At 38.2% G+C, this 19,345-nt stretch overlaps 1 protein-coding gene across 2 annotated transcripts in view; it reads right to left on the bottom strand.

Annotated features, from left to right (window-relative positions):
* The window catches only part of Pdcd6ip (programmed cell death 6 interacting protein), a 74,801-nt gene extending 67,822 nt beyond the window's left edge, over positions 1–6,979 (bottom strand). For both annotated transcript variants that reach the window (XM_046436598.2, XM_046436599.2), the window contains exon 1: positions 6,633–6,979. In XM_046436598.2, coding sequence (XP_046292554.1) covers positions 6,633–6,841 — 209 coding nt within the window. In that variant the 5' untranslated portion in view covers positions 6,842–6,979. The remainder of the gene's footprint in view (positions 1–6,632) is intronic.
* Positions 6,980–19,345: the final 12,366 nt, after the last annotated feature.

The following is a 19,345-nucleotide window of genomic DNA, read 5'->3' as shown; positions in this document are numbered from 1 at the left end:
AATAATATGTATGTGATAAATGCAGCTATAAATTATTATAACTATGTAAAAGTAGTTTTATATGCAATCCACTATTCTATAAAACTCATGCACTTCAAAGCAAATATATCACAGCTTAATTTACAAATCTCATAGGGAGGGCTGGGGGTGTGGCTTAATGGTAATGCTCAGGATGGGCACATCCTTGGGTTCAATCCCAGCAACACACACACAAACACCCAAAAAAAAAAAAAAAAACCCTCATGGGGGGAAAGAACTAGGAAATAAATACATTTCTTTGAAAGTAACAAAAATGGAAATAGTTGAAATTACCATCAGAAGTTCTAGTTTTAAAAAGTTTTAAGAGAAAGATATAAGGATTAAGAAACACCAATCCATATAAGGATTAAGAAACACCAATCCACATTAGCCAAATTCCTATAACTTTATATAGCTCACATCTGTATTAGGTCTATGTACTTCTGACCAGCAACTACAGGGAGAAACAAGAGACCAGAGAAACTAAGCTGGAGTTATGAACTAGAGTTTACAGAACCTTCCTGAATCTTATTTTCATACTTCATTCTTCACCCAATTTATCATCTGAAAAATCATTAATGAAGCACTGCTGCAGGAGAATATGAATAGAAAGCAAACAGAGAGTCAGGTCCTTAGCCAGCTTCCACCATAAAGTCAATATAAGAGTTTAAACCTTTTGGGTAAATCAAAGGGTTATATACAATGATAAGATAGTCCTGATAGGCTACTTTATTTACCAACTTTCAGAAAAAATTAAACACACATATCAGACTTCAAGGGGAAAAAAATACATCAGACTTAAATCTTAAAACTTTCTTTAAAATTTCATGTTTATTCATCTATGCAAAATAAAATTACTGGGCCAAATTAAGGTATAGCAACCTCAGATATTCCTTGAGATTGGGATCAAGTACAATACATCTTTATATCCTCTACACTATCTCCGGCAATGTGGCTCATGTAGGACTCTCCATTAAGATTTTATAAAGAAGTTGTTACAATGTCATTAGTATAATATATCTCAATATCTTCACCCCAAATCAAGAATCAGAATGTGAGCAAGAGTTGTGAAGGAAAATAAAACAACAACATTTTCTTTCCCGATCTATAAAATATTAGAAAATTATTTTGGAAATTATAAAACTAATTCTATCAACTTCATTTTACAAATTAAAAAATGAAACATGAATTAAAAATTTTACAAAGCCATATAAATGAATCTTGGATTAAAAAAAACAAAACAGGGCTGGGGTTGTGGCTCAGCAGTAGAGCATTCACCTACCGCATGCGAGGCCCTGGTTTCGATCCTCAGTACCACATAAAAAAAATAAATAAATAAATGGTATTATGTCCAGCTACAACTAAAAAATGAATATTAAAAAAAGAAAACAAGGGCTGGGGATGTGGCTCAAGTGGTAGCGCACTCACCTAGCATGCGTGAGGCACTGGGTTTGATTCTCAGCACCACATAGAAACAAAATAAAGATATTGTGTTCACCTAAAACTAAAAAATAAATATTTAAAAAAAGTTATCAACTATTTAAAAATAAATATCAATATTTCAAAGTCAGTAAAATACAGCCAATACAGATTGAGAAAAAACATAAATTTCCAAAATAAAAGTATTGCAGGGCATGGTGACACATGCCTATAATCTCTACTTCAGAGGCTGAGGCATGAGGATTGCAAGTTCAAGGCCAGCCTCAGCAATTAAGCTTGGCTTTAAGCAACTTAAATAAAGAATTGGGGATGTGACTCAGTGGTTAAGCACTCCTGGGTTCAATCCCATTTACCAATAAATAAATAAATAAATAAATAAATAAAAGATGAACAACTAATCATTCAAAACAAAAAGAAAATAAACAAATGAGCAACTAAAATTATATATATATTTGATTTTAACAAAGAAAAAGGTGGCCCCAAATCTTTAGAAAATCTGCTGGTGAAGGTGAGGAGAGGAATCACACATAACAAATGCACAACATTAATAAGAAAAAAATTGTTACTATAATAATGAGGAGACTAAAACATTTTTGCAAAGACTTATATATAACAAAAGATACCACAAATATAAAATTTAGTAGTAAATGTTAAAACTAAAAAAAGAAATAGACCAGACAGTTTTAAGACATACATAATGGAAAAAAAGATAAATAACCAAAAAATGTAAGTAACTTCTTCAAATCAGTTTTAAAAAAAAAAAAAAGCGAACAACTTGACAGAAAATGGGACTCAAAAAATCATAGAAAAAGAAACAAAGTGACTAATAAACATAAATGTTTAATCTCAGCAAAATAAAGGCAATGCATACTAAAATAAGATACCACCCCACACCCATCATTTTGGCGAAAAGTAATGATTTAAATTTTTCATCAGTGAGTACCAGGAAGAATGTAGAAGAATAAAAAACATATATACTAGTTACTGGGAATATAAATTGATAATAACCACTGTAGAGAGCTGAAATCAGATACCCACCTCTTCCTGTTAAACAAAGAGATCTTTAAAAACCCTTCTAGTCTCTCTCCTGAAACCTAATTAAAAAAAAAAAAAACCTTAAAAATCTAAAAGGATTTGGGTGTAGCTCAGATATAAAGCAATTTTTAGCCTGTGTAAGGCCCTAGTAGGTTCTATTTCCAGTACCAAAATAAAAGTAAATGAACAAAGAAAAAGAGAATGGGAAAAGGCACAGCAGCATACAAGAGGTTTCAACAAAATGTTCAAAAAGGTGAAAAGTGAATAAAAGAAGCAGAAAACTAAAATCTAACTGCATAAGCAAGGGAACCAACAAGCCAAATCATATCAGAGAAGTCAGAAAAGATCTGAATTAAGAAACATGAGATACCTCTAACGACAATAGTTCAATCTGAGGCTGAAAAGATAAAGATGTGGTTGAAAATCCCTGAAAGAAACCGTCAGGCCCAGATCCTCAACTCTGAGGGTAGGTTCACTCTCAGAAAAATGTTAGGAATATCATGTACTGTGTAGTGGGGACTGTGGGGATGGAGAGGCTGGGGCTAGAGTACAAATTACCTACATTATTAGCAATTCTCCCCTTCTTCCTTATTAACAAAACCTCTGATTTTTTTTAGCTGGGCATAAGGCCATCCATAATAAAAACTCCTTTTCCTAGCATTTCTTCTATGAGATGTGAACACACATAATGGCCAGTAACATATAAGTAGAATGTTGTGGGACGGGTTCCAGATGCCCTCTTCCTCCATTCTACTGTCTGGAACTTGGGTATGCTTGTCATCTTGGACTATAAGAACCAGAACCATACTCTAGCTTTTACAGAGCCGAAAGCTGGAAGGAGTCTGAGCTCCAGTGAACTCCACAGAACGACCACCCCTTGACTACCACAACTACCTACCTGCCAACTTTTTACACAAGAATAAAATCTTAGGGCTGGAGTTGCGGCTCAGCAGTAGAGTGCTCACCTAGCTCGTGTGAAGCACTGGGATCAATCCTCAGCACCACATATAAATAAATCAAATAAAGGTATTGTGTACACTTACAACTAAAAAAAAGTTTTAAAAAAAGAATAAAATCTTAATTTAATTCACTGGTAATTTGGGATCCCCCACATAAAGTTGAACCTAAACCTTATACAGGTGCCATTTGCAGATTCCCAACCTCCATTCACACTGATCAAATTTTAGAAAGCTGATGGCAGACTTTTTCATGGAAGGAAACAGGACGCTTTCTTTCTAAAGAAACTTATCACCACAAAGTTTGTGGTGAAATGCTGAAATGTGCAGCTTCCAAAATAAAAGTAAGGCAAAACAGCAGCGTCATGCTGAAATGTACAGCTTCCAAAATAAAAGTAAGGCAAAACAGGAGCGTTCCCATGTGATCACCATACAGTTCAACATTTTCAAGGCTGTTCTACTCAATTTTTAGTAAAAATCATTTTATAAAGGATAAAGTACCTTTAATATAAATGATTTTTAAGTAAGCATGCTCATTAACATTGTACAAATAAATGTTTATCTTACAACATTTAATCCAGCATCTACAAGTCAAGTATATCATTGGAGTTTTGTATGTGGAGCTGTGTACCAGCCCTTATTAAGCTACCTTCTACTCTTTAGGAATTAGTTTAAAACTTCTTTTTCAAAGTTCATTAGTTTAAAAGTTCATTAGGCTAAAAAATAAATGTTCAGTTTATACAATTATCAAAAATAATCATAAAAATGAGATATTCTGCTTAATTTGAATATCTCACAACTGTTTGATTCAAAACTATCTTATTTTACAGTGTATACACCCAAGGAATTTTTGTACACATCTCCATTAAAAATTTTAGCAGCCTGGAGTAAGTTTATCAACTTACCCTAATTCCACAAAAAAAGGAAAAAAGGGCAAAAAAAAAAAGTTAAAAAACTTAATAGCTGCAGTAAGAGAAGACCATACAAAAGTGACTAAAGAAACACAGTTTCAAGGAAAAAGTCTCTGCAATAGCTCCACTACCTAAGAACAGTTTCCACAAACATGCCTGGTTGGAAAATAAAGGATCCCAAGTTCAACTCAGCAACTCAGCGAGGCCCTAAGTAAGTTAGCAAGATCCTGTCTCAAAAAATAAAAAGGGCCGCAGATGGGGCTAAGTGGTTAAACACCCCTGGGTTCAATCCCTAGTACCAAAAAAGGAATGAACAAATGTTTTTTTAAAGTTCCTACCAGCATCCTATCTGAAGCATTATCCAATATCCTCCTTTGTCAGTCTTAAAATCCTGTGCCAACTGCCCCTGAAGACACCAAGCTCCTTCACCACTGGAACCAAACCTAGTCAACAAGGTTTTCACAGGTTCACTATACCACAAGTATGCTTTATTAATAATACTAATTGGGGCTGGAGTTGTAGCTCAGCGGTAGAGTGCTCACCTAGCATGTTCGAGGCACTGGGTTCCATCCTCGGCACCACATAAAAATAAATAAAGAAAATAAAGGTAATGTTTCCAACTACAACTAAAAAAATATATATTTTAAAAAAATACTAATTGAAAATCCTCATTAAATCTACATGTAAAAACAACTTTGAAGATTTTTTAAAATAGGTTAATTCTAGAAAAATGGCCCAAGTATACCTAGGTTAACTTTAAAATTGTTTAAGTTGCTGTGTGCGTTGGTGCACCCTGTAATCCCAGCAACTGGGGAGGCTGAGGTAGGAGGATGGCAAGTTACAAGCCAGCCTCAGCAACTTAGGGAGGCCCTAAGCAATGTAGCAAAATTCCTGCCTCAAAATAAAATATAAAAAAAGGGCTGGGGATGTGGCTCAGTGGTGAAGCATCCCTGGGTTCAATCCCCATAACAAAAAAAAAGTGTTTATGCTAAGCATCAGACTAATGATCCTTACAGTCCAACAGTCTTGGCTCTAAAATTGACAGCAAGTAGTCATAATCTCTGAGCAACTGTTTAACATCTCCTCCTTTGGGGAACCAACCCTTCCTCTGTCCAAACTTTTGCTTTGATCTATGAGGGATGGAAAAGTTAAACCAGCTGTTTAACCCAAAAGTCATTAAATTAGCCTATTTCCCACCACCTATTTCCCAAAAAGGGGTACAAACAGAACAAATAAAAGGCCTCCATGGACTTTCAACAGAGCTAGGAGAAAGTCTACTAAGTGTTATGGATCATTACATTTACTATAAGAGCTGCTACTGGCCATCTCTCTCTAAACACATGAACAAAGCTCACCTAAGACGACAGCATCACGGAAACAGATGATCTCCAGTGATGTCCAAACATAATGAATACATTTAGACATTTCAATTACCAGAGTCTTTTCTTAGGCTGGTTAAACCTGGATTTCTGCTATTCTACTACTTGCACCCTAATATACTTCCTCTTCTCCTGTGAAACGAGAATGTTAGAGGAAATGAGGTAGTAAAGTGCCACGAAAATGCTGTCATGGTTAACGTAAAATACCAAAAAAAAAAAAAAAAAAAAGAACCTTTCTTAAATACAGAATGAGGTCAATATGCATTTGCTAAAACAACAACTTATTCAATTACTGTGCATACCTGTTTGTAAACAGATTTTAAAACGTACTTTGAATGTTCCATTATGCCACTCAAGTTTTACTTCAAATAACTGTAGCTCCTAACTTCTAGAATTATTCATCCGTCGTTTAATAACTTTGAATTTAAGACTGCCCATTTCAAGTGAACCATGTAATGAGTAATAAACAGACACTTGCTCCAAGTGTCCCGATTCCCCCACTTCCCTCAAGCAACTACTATTATGAAACCTAAATGTGGATCAAAAAGTCATAAGACAGTGACAGGAAAACGGGGGGAGAAAGAAGTCTTCAGTCTGAGACATCAAAAAGTGAAAACTAGTTGAGTAAAGGTGACAAGAGAAATCAGTACGTGGCAGACTATTCCTCCCAAGTATCCAGCCTTGGCAACCAAAGGGCAGGGTTACCTCCCGGCCGCGGGGCCGGTGCAGCTCACCAGGAAAGAATGCAGACCACACCTACGCTCCTGCCCAAGCCGGGGCGGGGCGGCTCGGCCTGGGCCACCGGCTCCGGAGAGTGAGGAAGGAAGGAGGCGGCTACCTCAAAACCTGACTTCAACACCCGCCCCCGCCCCCGCCCCCGGCCCCGCGCCCACCTCAGGAGCGTTTCCAGCGCTCCCTCGTGCTTGTCCAGAGGGCGGCCGAGGGCGGCTCGGCGCAGCTTGCTGAGCTCCTCCGCGGCGCGGCAGTACTGGGCCTGCTCCTCTCCGCCACTCGGGTACGTCTGCTGGATGAACTTCACCAGCGGCTTGGCCAAGTCCACCTCCGAGGTCTTTTTCAGCTGCACCGAGATGAACGTCGCCATAATGACCACCCGGCCGCCGTTCGGGCCAAAAAGACGGCGGGACAGTGATGAGGGCCGAGGCGCGCCGGGCACCGGGCGGCGGACGAGCGGACCGACGGGCTGACGGACGGTCGGTCGGCCGGCGCTCCGAGTCTGTCCACTTCCGGGAGCTCCGGCGCAGGCGCACTCAGAGAGACGCGCGCGCCGCTCGTGGTCACGTGAAGGAGTTGCTGCGGCGACACTCAACCTGGTTCCCGCTGCGCAGTGGGGTCCTGGCATTCTTAACCTATGGAGGTCCCCCCTTTTTCTTTACTGCCTGGATGGGTGGACTGGACACTTTCACGTAAGAATAACTACTGTTCCACTCCCTGGTGAAGTACGCCTGCTGTACTTCCATCTGCGAGGCTTTTCAATTACCTGCCCAAGACCTTGCAGCCTCCAGGTTATTTTGACCAATGATATTTCATTGAGCCACTGTTGACAGTCTGCTGTGTACATGTTCTTGAGTGTACCGGGAACCTGAGTAGATAAGATTCCTGCTTTTTTGCAGTTTACAGTCAGGTAAGGACACTGACGGTAAGGTAAATTATCATAAAGATAAAAGGGGAGTTGGTTGCGGGAGCTTGAAATTTAGGATATGAGGTCCCTTGGAAGAACCAGGCTTAAATGAGAAAAAAGGCTTTCTTTACAAAGGTGAACTTAAAAAGACTTGCAAAGTTCCCACCCTAACTTGGAATATGAAAGAATTCCACTGCCCTTCTTAAGCCCACCCTCCCCCACTGTAGTAGTGTAGCCCAGTGGTTCTCAGACAAGTGATTGTGCACTTGAAGGGACATTTAGCAGTAACTAGAGACATTTTTAGTTGCAACTAGCAACTAACAGGTAGAGGTCAGAGATGCTACTAAACATCCTATAATGCACAGGATAGTCCCCATAACAAAGCTTATCTGGCCTAAAACATCAATACCAAGGGTGAGGGTCTCTTGAAAAGCATACTGTTATGAACAAGTTCCAAATTTTGAGAAATATACTGCTGGGGTTATAGTCTGATCCATTTGGAAAAGGTAAATTGTTCCAAAGAATGAATGAAGGCTTGTCTTGAGAAGTAAGAAGAAAGCATTGTTGGAGAGATATCACTGCCTAAGAATAAGGGGAGAGAAGTGAGGAATGGGATAGACCAATGAGGATTGACTTTCTTGACAACTTTTCCATTAAAGAAAGGAGAAAGTCTTTGTAATTTTCTTTGTTGGCCAATCTTCATTAAAGGGAAAGTAAAGGAACAGGACATCAAAAAATATGAATGACCCCATACTCAGACCTCTGCTGATCCCATGGGAAGAAGCTACATGCTAGGAACTCTATCCAGAGGTTCCAAGTTGTGACCAGCAGCTGTATGATTAGAGAAACACACAAGTGAGGAGCAAATTTAGGTGTAAAACTAAGGGATTTAATGTAAGTTGGTGTGTCTGGTAATGTTACAGTCCTCCTACCTCCTTCACCCTTCCCTGATCTTCACCTTGTTATCCTCAACTCTCTTTGTTTTGTATCTTAAGGCTGAAGAGATAAGGATGTGGCTCAGACCTTAGATCATTAGTGTAATGCATTCTCAAGCACAAGTAGGTTTTATTTAATATTTATTTTTTAGTTGTTGGGCACGATACCTTTATTTTATTTATTTATTTTTGTGTGGTGCTGAAGATCGAACCCAGGGCCCCTGCACATTCTAGGCGAGCACTCTACCGCTGAGCCACAATCCCAGCCCCTAGCCCAAGTAGATTTAAAAAAAAAAAAAAAACATAGCACTATTTTGGCTATTGAGCTATAAAAAGGTTTGCCCAAGATATCAAACTCACCTCTTTGCTGTTTTGAGAGAATTTTGAAAGTCATCTCTCTTTCCCTAGATGTTGATGAAGAAACATATCTCTGTATGTACACAATAGAAATGAACCATGGATAGTTTGAATAGGAGAAAGTTTTTAGTAAAGCACATCAGGGGTTCAGAGAATCAAGCCTTAGACCCACACAGCTGAATATACCATATTACAGACTGCTTCAGAGAAAACATCTCTGCTGCCCCATAGAGCACAAACACCCCACTGCCAGAGGTTGCTGGGCCCTAAGGGTTTGTACCTGAACCTCTGCAACTGCTGCTTCTGGAGATAGTACTTCCATCTTGGCCAGAAGGGTTTCTGCATGGCTCTTGGAATCTTCATGTCACTGGATTCCACAGAGCTGCAATAGAATCTTGGAAACAGAATTTCTGAATTCCATATTGAAGGAAGTAAGGACTTCATCTGATGAGATGGAGAATTGCATATCGGAAAGGTTTTCAAAGAAGGCTTGCTGCCATAAATAGTACATGTATCAAAAAAAGAAAGAAAGAAAAAGGGCATGTATCCACTCTACACTGGGAGTTGTGGTCAGCCATCTTGTAGTATTGATGGAGAATTAGCCTGATGATAAAATTGACATACCAGAACTGAGAAAGGACAGTGGGAAGAAACTGAGTGCTTAAAATCCTGCTTCTCACTGGTTAATTTGAGAGGAGGGGGATGTCAATGGAATTAAACCCAGAGGCACTTTACAATTGAGCTACATCCCCAGCCCTTTTTATTTTTTATTTTGAGACAGGGTCTCTGGGCTTGGGTTGTAGCTCAGTAGTAGACTGCTTTCCTATCATGTGTAAGGCACTGGGTTCAATTCTCAGCACCGCATATAAATAAATTAAAAATAAAGGTCCATCAACAACTAAAAAATATATATTTAAAAAAAAGATAGGGTCTCACTAAGTTTCTTAGAGCATTGCTAAGCTGCTGAGGCTGGCCTCAAACTTGTGATCTTCCTGCCTTAGCCTCCCAAGCCACTGGAATTAGAGTTGTGTGTACCACTACTCCTTGCTTGCCCCTTTGTGTGTGAGTGTTTGTGTGTGTATGGTGCTGGGGATTGAACCCATGGCATTTGGGCTAATCAAGCACTCTACCAACTGATCTACATCCCCAGTCCTGCCCTTTTTATTTTTTGAGATAGGGTCTCCCTAACTTGCTGAGGCTGGCCACTGGGATTATAGGTATGTATCACTATGCCCAACTGAATTATAACTGGTTATAAAAAAGATGGAAAGCTGTTCTAGTCCACTCAGATCCCAGTCTCTGTACCTCTACCCCACAAGGTGTCACCATTGAAACAGAATGTTAGACCTTTGTCAAGACCTTTGACAAGATGGAGCTATTAAAACTTTATTGCTGTTAAGTCTATGGTTCCAAAGTTTACTAACACAAAGGGCTCTTCTTCCTAAAGACACACCTGTTATACTAAAGTAAACTTGGTAGGAGTTGAACTAGAAACCTGTTCCTCGACCAATGATGTTAGATCCGGGTAAGCAGTCCAAGCTCCCCTCTCCTTTGTGTTGAATTTTTCCTGCTTGACTCCTGGTGTGTCTTTTGCTGCCATCTCAGGTCAGGACCACTCCAGTCCCCCTGAAGTGCCATAGTAACATTGACCTTCCTAAAGGTGTAGTTGGATCTCAATAACATCCTTTCCAGAAGGCTCCTTCATCTTTGGGAAGAATTTTTTTCTCTCAACAAACTTCAAGTCTTGAACTCTTTGTAACAAAGGACTTGATGAAAAGAGCCATGTTGTCAACTCCCTTCCCTCTTTGCCCTACATCTTCCTAATTGAAAGGGATCCCTCAATATGTCTTCCAGAACAAAGGTGATCTCCACTAGCAGGGATGCTGCTGACACCTGTAAATGGTAGTTTCTCTGCTAATAAAAATTTGAATTACTGCCTCGCTGAATTCTACCTTGTTTATTTTATGGAAAAATGAGATTTTACCACACATGCAATTTTGGGGGGGAAGTGGGTACTGAGGATTTAATCCAGGAATGCTTTACTACTGAGTCACATCCACAGCCCTTTTTATTTTTTGAGACAGGGCTTTACTAACTTTCTGAGGCTGGCCTCAAACTTGTAATCCTCCTTCCTCAGCCTCCACCTGTAATCCCCAATCGCTGGGATTACAGGTGTGCACCACCTCCCCCAGCCACATATGCTATCTTCTTTTTTAAAAAATATTTCTTTAGTTGTAGATGGACACAATACCTTTATTTTATTTATTTTTATGTGGTGCTGAGGATCAAACCCAGGGCCTCACACACACTGGCCGACCACTCTACCACTGAGCCATAACCCCAGACCCACACGTGCTGCCTTAAAAACTGTTTTCTTATAATAAGGCAGTTCAGTCAACTGGATAAGAATGTCTAGAATGCAGTTGCCAGAATTTGAGTTCTTTTTTATTTTTATTTTCTCATTTAGAGTTGGAACTCTTATCATTAGCTGTATGATTCTGGGCTATTTACTCAATATCTCCAAGCTTCATGTTTAGCAACAATGTGTCACATACAAGGAATCATAATAAAACTGATTCTAACCTTCTCATTAATACTTGAAGGAAGAAGAAAATTATGTCTTTGTTGACCATTGTGGCCTGCAATCCAGCAACTTGGGATTTTAGCTTCTGGTTATAGTGGAACTGGGTATTTCAGACCAACCCAACCACCAAACACAAACAGGATATTAAATAAAACTAAAAAATAATAAGATAGGCAAGCATGCAAGAGAGGACTTGAGTGTAGAAAGGTCAGCATATTATTCAAGTCACTTTTGTCCTAGGCATTGCTAGTCTGAAAGAGTGGCAGAAAGGCTGAACTTGTGAAATATTTCCCGAACTAGAAGAATAAAAGTTAGAATTCACAACCTAGTGAGGGTAGAGTACCCTAGTAAACCATCTCTGGCTTTAGACTAGCATCTCAAAGGGCTGCACCCTAGAACTATAAATGAATTTAAAGTAAAGCCACCTTCACACAAATTGCCACTAGTTTAAAATTACTTGGTGGGCCCAAAATCTCAAACCCTGAATTAATGATCCTAGATTGCTAGTGATCCCAGGAGCCTGGTAGAAGCAAATACAAGTCTTCTTTGGAGGGAGATAATAACATCCTAAAGTTTAATTATTTATACAACTAATTTTTGAAATACATTGTTTAGCAATCAAGTGTAATTAGTCACATGCTATGTCAAGAAAACATGAATAAGAACCAATAGAAATAACTGACATTAAACACAGTCCTGAAGGCCACAAATATTGGAATTATCAAAGACAAATAGTTAAAATCTATTTGCCATGTTAAAAAAGAGACAAAAAATTCAACTGAAAATTATAAATATTGTCATGGCAGCTGGGTGCAGTGGTACACTTGTGTAATCCCGGTGCCTTAGGAAACTAGGGCAGAAAGATCACAAGTTGAAGGCCAACCCAAGAAACTTAGCAAGACCATGTCTCAAGATATAAAGGGCTAGGGTGTAAGTGGTAGAGCACCCCTGAGTCCAATCCCCAGCACCACAAAAAAAAAAGCAACATAACATTTTAAACAGAAACCAGATAACATTTGACAATAGAACAATACTATAGACCAAATTTAGGATTAGTGAATGGGTTTCCCAGCAGATAGTAAACTGGAAGATAAGTTGAAGACATAATCATAAAACATTGACACTTCTGGGAATTATATTTGCATATATAATAATATAAACACTGAATATTGATTTGAACAACTATTGTAAATATACTGAGAAGATCAAGGATAGTAGGGAAGAAATTAGCAATGCAAAAGAGAGAAACTCTCATCTGCCATAATATGAAGTTGACAAGTAATATCTAAAAGTAATATATAAATATTTGCATATGTAAGTACAAGAAGAGGCAGCTAAGAGTAATAAAATAGTTGCTTAAAGAGAGGAGTAAAAAAAAGTAAGGAGGAATAAGGAAGGGAAATGCTGTATTTTATCATAACTTTTTCAGTACTGCTTGACTTTTTAAAAATGTGTATGTATTACGTTGGTAAAATTTAAATTAAAAAAATAAAGATAAAGCCATAGGGCTGGATGAGATCATAAGGTAGGCAGAGAAAAGAAGAACTAATATCTGAGCCCAGGATGGCTCCAGTCTTTCAGGGTCAGATGAATGAAGAGGAGAAAAGGAAATGGAGCAGCCCAAACCATAGGAGGAAAACAAGAGAATCGTATCCTAGAAGCTAAGCAGTGACAAAATTTCCAAAAGAAGAGAATGACCAACCATGATGTTATGGTGAAATTTGACCGTTAAAATTGGTATCATCGGGGCTGGGGTTGTAGCTCAGTGGCAAAGCGCTTGCCTAGCACTGGGTTCAACGCTTAGCACCACATAACAATAAATAAAGACATGCTGTTCATCCACAATTACAAAAAAAAATGTTTTTAATTGGTATCATCAAGGATGGCCTTCAAGAGCAATTTTAGTGGCATGAAAGTCAGATGTAGGATCCAAGTGAGCCTGTCAGGCTGAAAAGTGAGGATGATTAGAATAGCAACTCTCTGGTTATAGAAGGTGAATGGCATTCTCATGTTGAGAGGATTTTGGACTGAGGAGGGAGAACAGAATGCTGTGGCTAGAAGCCAGTGAGGCAGAGGAGCGATGTTCCAATTGAGGGTCTTGCACTGAAGCTGGAACAGAAGAAATGAAGCAAAAGATGTGCAAGGACATGATCTCCTCCTATGGAACTTGCTCATCTATGAGGAGCCACTCCACTTCTCTTAAAGAAATTGGACAGCGTATGAAGATTGGACATCACATGTACATGCATGATATGAAGAACCTGGTTATAGTTTCTCTTCCTATCTGCAAATGAATGGGCCCAGAATGGTGTAAGAGACTGATTGAATGGACATAAAAATACTACTTGTTTAAAACAAGTTGGGCTATGGTAACTGAACTTTATAGCTAAAATGCACAACTATTTGGAAAGTATGAAAAGATATCTTGTAATTATAGTGTGCCCTTATGTTTATGATACTTGATCTCTGTGAATGTTGATATTGTAAATAGCAACAAACTTTGTTTTGTTAATTATAAAGGGATTATGTCTGAAATGGCACTGTCTTGTCAGTCACTTCTGTTTACATTTTAATTCTGTCCAGAGTGTATTTGTGAAGAGTCCCTTACTTGTCTTATGAAGTCAGCACCCAACCACAATTACATTTAATCACACAACTATTAATTAGTCTGTATTTTTAATAAACATACCAATTAAGAAAAAAAAAAGAGGGTTTTGTCTTGGTAAATGTGAACTTTTTTTTTCCCCAAGGGCATTCGACCACTGAGCCACATCCCCATCTCCATTTTGTATTTTATTTAGAGACAAGGTCTCACTGAGTTGCTCAGTGCCTGGCTTTTGCAGGCTTTGAACTCGCGATCCTTCTGCCTTAGCCTCCTGAGCTACTGGGATTATAGCCATATGCCACCACACCCAGCTGTTGTGAACTTTTGTTTATGGTTTCAGATGAAAACATTCGAATGTTGATGGGAAAGACCTATTACTGTTATTATGATATAGGCCAAATACATGATTTATATCCATGTATCCATAAGGTAAATTCTGTTGGGTCGGTCAGCATCTATCAACTCCAAAAGCAATAAAGCATAGTTGCTAAACATCTTAAAGAAAGAATTGTTACTTGTCATTCTCTGCAGCACACAACACACAAACATTTCTTGAATGAATGAACACTGCTCAAGTAGTTGTATTTGCTCTGCCAATATACACTCCATAATCAGTCAACCCAGAATTTAAACTTAATTATAAAGTTTCTAAATCTTTAAATTTTTTTTATATCAGGGATTGAACCTAGGGGCACTTAGCCACTGAGCCATATCTCCAGCCCTTTGTATTTTTTGAGACAGGGTCTCACCAAGTTGTTTAAGGCCTTGCTAAATTTCTGAGACTGGCTTTGAACTTTCAATCCTCCTGCCTTAGCCTTTCAAGTCACTGGGATTACAGGTATGCATCATTGCACCTGGCAAAAGTTTTTAAATCTCTTTAGGGGAATATATTATTTCTTATGTTTAAAACATAAGCCTCAAAAATATGAAGCAAACCAGGAAAGTATAGTTAACATGAAACAGATTTAAGCAATCATTTATGTTGTTGAAGTAGGTATATCATCAGATTCTTTGAAGAATTGAATTAGAATTATTGCAATATAATTCTTTCAAAATTAGAATTATTATAAGCAAAGTTGCAATAACAAACAAAGGTTATAATCAAAGGTGTCACAGAGTTAGAGCAGAGAAGATGTGGTTCAACAAGTTACAGGAGCTTTGAAGTGAACCGTTTCAACCTAGCTCCAGATAGCATTGTGAAAATGGTTTGACCAAGTGTGTGGTCCCTAGACCTTCCTCATTTCTTCAACTCGTTTTCTAAGGATTGTCAGTTACACTGGTCTGTCTTCTTCAAAAATTAACAAGAAAATACAATGGTGGTATTATGAAATTATCCCCAAAGATACCCTTAATTCCAGTATCATGGTAGCCTCAGGGCAGCCTTCCCAGGCTACAGACAAAGAATGCACCCTTGCTGAGTTTAAATAAGCTCTGTTATTTTCCCTGAAAGAAAAAGACTTGACTGGTTTCTGGCCTTTATGTTTTGCTTTTTCACCCCAGATTTGTGTTTATTGAAAGCCTAGCTTCCTGCTCAAGTAATGTAGTTAGAAATTGACATGGATCTGGTAGAGGAGGTGGTGCAGGGAAGGATGCCTCTTGTTGTTCACTATAGACAAGAAGATAATCTCATTCAAACTAAATTGGGTATATCTTTGGGCAACTTACTTAGAATCCTCTGACTTTAAATAATGAAACCTGTTCTTTATAAAACTATGAGGCACCATGACTGTCATTCTGACCAACATTTTATGTTTCAATGCCAGGGAGGAATGAATATTACATTTTCAACCTGATACATTATAGCTAGTGTATCCAGGTTTAATTACTGAAAGGAATTATAGAAGGCACTAAGTTTACTAAAGTGCAGTGAAATATAAGACCACCTGTAAACATTGTGGGTATGGGTCTGATGTCTGAAACTGCCATAGCTATCTTGTGTCCATAAGGAAAGTGATAAGGGAAATTTTTGTTGAATTTGGAGTTATGTGCCTTGATTTGCTTGCTGCATAACCCTGATCCTGCAATACAGCAAGAAACCTCAGAAGGAACCAGACATTCCAATACTCCTACCATATGCTATTTGTCTCACAGTGCAACCTTGGTATATTGTGTGAAGACGCTGCACCAGGCATGGACAGCAGGAGGCAGGCATGGAGGCTGTCTTAGAGACTGGCTACCACACAAGTTCTGCAGTCAAGGGTTTGAATCCTGAGCCCTGTGTGTCACTTGATATCACTTGCTTCAGTTTATATATATACAAAATGAAATAATAATAGTATCTATTGGATTAAAATAGCTAATATACTTTTAAAGTTTAGAATATAATATATTGATAAGTGAAATACAGAACATCCAACATTTGCTTTAAAAAAATGGGAGAGGGGATGAAAGAATGATGACAGATCAAACAACATATTGTTAAAAAAATGTTGGTGATGTTTGAGAGCAAGTGATGCATATGTGGAGAGTGTTCTAGCTCTTTATTTTTTACGTTTGAAAATTTCCATAATAAAAAGTTATGTAATTCTTTATATAAAATGTTCTTAGCAATACCTGGATCAGTAAGCACTGAAAGAATGTTGGTTATTACTTTTTCAGTGCTGAGGATCAAACCTAGGACTTCTTGCATGATGGGCAAGCGCTCTACCACTAAGCTATAGCCCCAGCCCATATAATTCTTTTTTTATTATTTTTTATTATTTTTATTAGTTGTAGTTGGACACAATTTTTTTTAGTTGTAGTTGAACAAAATTTCACTTATTTATTTTTATGTGGTGCTGAAGATCAAACCCAGGGTCTCACACGTTCAAGGCGAGCACTCTACTGCTGAGCCACAACCCCAGCCTCCCCAGCCCATATAATTCTTGACTAGATAAGTTAACAATGTTCAGTTTAAAATTATCAATCCATATGGGTGCAGTGGTACATGCCTGTAATCCCAGCAACTTGGGAGACTAAGGCAGGAAGTTCAAAATTTCAAGGCCAGCCTGGGCAATTTAGTGGGACCCTGTCTTAAAATAAAATAATAAAAAGGGCTGGGGATGCAGTTCAGTGGAAGAGTGACCCTGGGTTCAATCTTCTGTACCACAGAAACTGATAAATAAATAAATATCAATTTAACTATAATCATCTTTCTACCAATACCCAGGAAATATTTGTAACTGCAAAAATGCAGATAAAATTCTCTATCTTGTATGTCATACATCATATGATCCACAAGAGGGAGTAAGGGAGCCAATGTTCAGAAACACAAGTGACTTAAATTTTCTATTACCAAGAATGGGAGTTCACTGAGCTGTTGCCACCGAGTTAACAATCCCCTGAGATCAGCATTCTCTCCTCCTTCCCCCAACAGAAAGGTCAACAATATTTCTAAACAGAATCTTCCAGTGTGAGAGGGCAGGGTGAGCTGACTTGGTAATGTTGATGTAGGGAAGATTAACAATTCTTTCATGGGCCTGATGGAGTGACCTGTGTTTAGCTTCCTTGCCGTGCCTGGGAAAAGGAACGGAATCTAAGAAGCAATTGGAGCAAGACTCGACGACAGTATTCAGAGGACACCTAAAGTCATTCCTGACCAAAATATCTCATTATTTTTATTCTGATGCCTGTGATTTCTCTCATTAAGGAGATTTGCCCCCTTAGCAGTTGGCCATGCTTAAAATGCACTTAATCCCTAGATGAAAAAAAAAAAAAAGAAGTCTTGGGATTGGGGTTGTGGCTCAGTGGTAGCACACTTGTCTGGCACATGTGAGGCACACTAGGTTCGATCCTCAGGACCACATAAAAAATAAATAAAATAAAGGTATTGTTTCCATCTATAACTAAAAAATATTTAAAAAAAAAAAATTCTTTACTCTCTACCCTCCCAAGGTTTTCAGGTGACTCAGCAGAAGTATCAAGAAAAAAGTAGGAGCTGGGGTTGTGGCTCAAGTGGTAGAGTGTTCGCTTAGCACCTGTGAGGCACTGGGTTCGCTCCTCAGCACCATATAAAAATAAAGATATTGTATCCACCTAAAACTAAAAAATAAATATTAAAAAAATAAAGGGTTTGTCACAAGAAGGCAGTCCTGGAAGAGCCCAAAGGAGACACTGCCAATTTCAGACTGTCCCAGAGTGAGTGTGTGAGTGATCATACTGAGAGACACTGCCTCATCTTTATAATCAAGGACTCCATTGCATTAATTTTTAGCTTTGTGGCCCATTTTTGATGGAAGCTTTATGAAATATGCACAATCTTGTCCATAATGAAACAAACACATTTCCTATGTTATTCATTTATTCTGATCACTAGAAGTTTTTTCTCTTACATAAATATTGCTCTCAATTAGAGAATTATGGACATTACTGTTCTCTGCATTTGTGTTCTCTGTAGGATATGCTTTTTCTCTTAATAGAAATGGTTACCAGTCTGTTTATAGATTTGGATCTAACTTTGATTATAATAGTCCTTGCAAACATTAAGCATATCACAATCCAAACACATTGTACAAATGAACATGTAAGATACACATTTAAGTCCTTGTGCACCGTTAACTCCATGAATATTTCATAGACAGTTTTTAAAGCAAACTATGTGAAGGTACCAAGATGTATAAAAACAGTGGCATTTCTTAGTTTGATCTGCTCTCTTTTATCCCTTCCTTTTTTCTTCTTTTTTGCTTGTTTTGTTTTTATTTGTTTTGTTATTATTGTTGTTGTTTTACAAGAATGGAGGTAAGTTTATGCCAAACTTTGGGATATTCTATACTTCTTTTATTTATATCATCATTAAATTTACAGAACAAAAATCATAGTGATGCCCTGGAACATCCAGGTAAAGTGAACATTTTTCCAAGCAATCAAGCATGTTTATATATTCTTTTGTGATTGATACTTGTGATGGAAACAAAGTTGATAAGAAAGAACAGTGTCAGCAAGCTCCTACTCCTGTACCTGTAGAGTGAAGCCAAAACTGTTATTAAAATCTCCTTGTGGGCTGCGGATGTGGCTCAAGCAGTGGTGCGCTCGCCTGGCATGCGTGCGGCCCGGGTTCGATCCTCAGCACCACATACATACAAACAAAGATGTTGTGTCCGCCGAAAACTAAAAAATAAATATTAAAAAATTCTCTCTCTCTCTCTCTCTCTCTAAAAAAAAAAAAAAAAAAAAAAAAAAAAAAAAAATCTTGAGGGGCTGGGGTTGTGGCTCAGTGGTAGAGCACTTGTCTAGCATGTGTGAGGCCCTGGGTTTGATCCTCAGCACCACACATAAATAAATAAAAAATAAAGGTCCATCAACAACTAAAAAATATTTTTTTAAGAAAATCTTCTTGAATCCAGGTGTGATGGTGCATGCCTGAATCCCAGTTGCTCAAGAGGCAGAGGAAGAAGGTTCATAAGTTTGAGGCTGACCTGGGCTACTTAGCAAGACCTTGTCTCAAAATTTAAAAATTTTTAAAAGGTTGGGAATGTGGTCAGTAGTAGAACACTTGCCTACCATGTGAA

The sequence above is a fragment of the Marmota monax genome, unplaced genomic scaffold (assembly GCF_021218885.2).
Source record: "Marmota monax isolate L192 unplaced genomic scaffold, Marmota_monax_Labrador192_F-V1.1 WCK01_AAM20220418_F8-fsc00021, whole genome shotgun sequence".
NCBI classification, from domain to species: domain Eukaryota; kingdom Metazoa; phylum Chordata; class Mammalia; order Rodentia; family Sciuridae; genus Marmota; species Marmota monax.
This window is presented reverse-complemented; position numbering and strand designations above follow the sequence as displayed.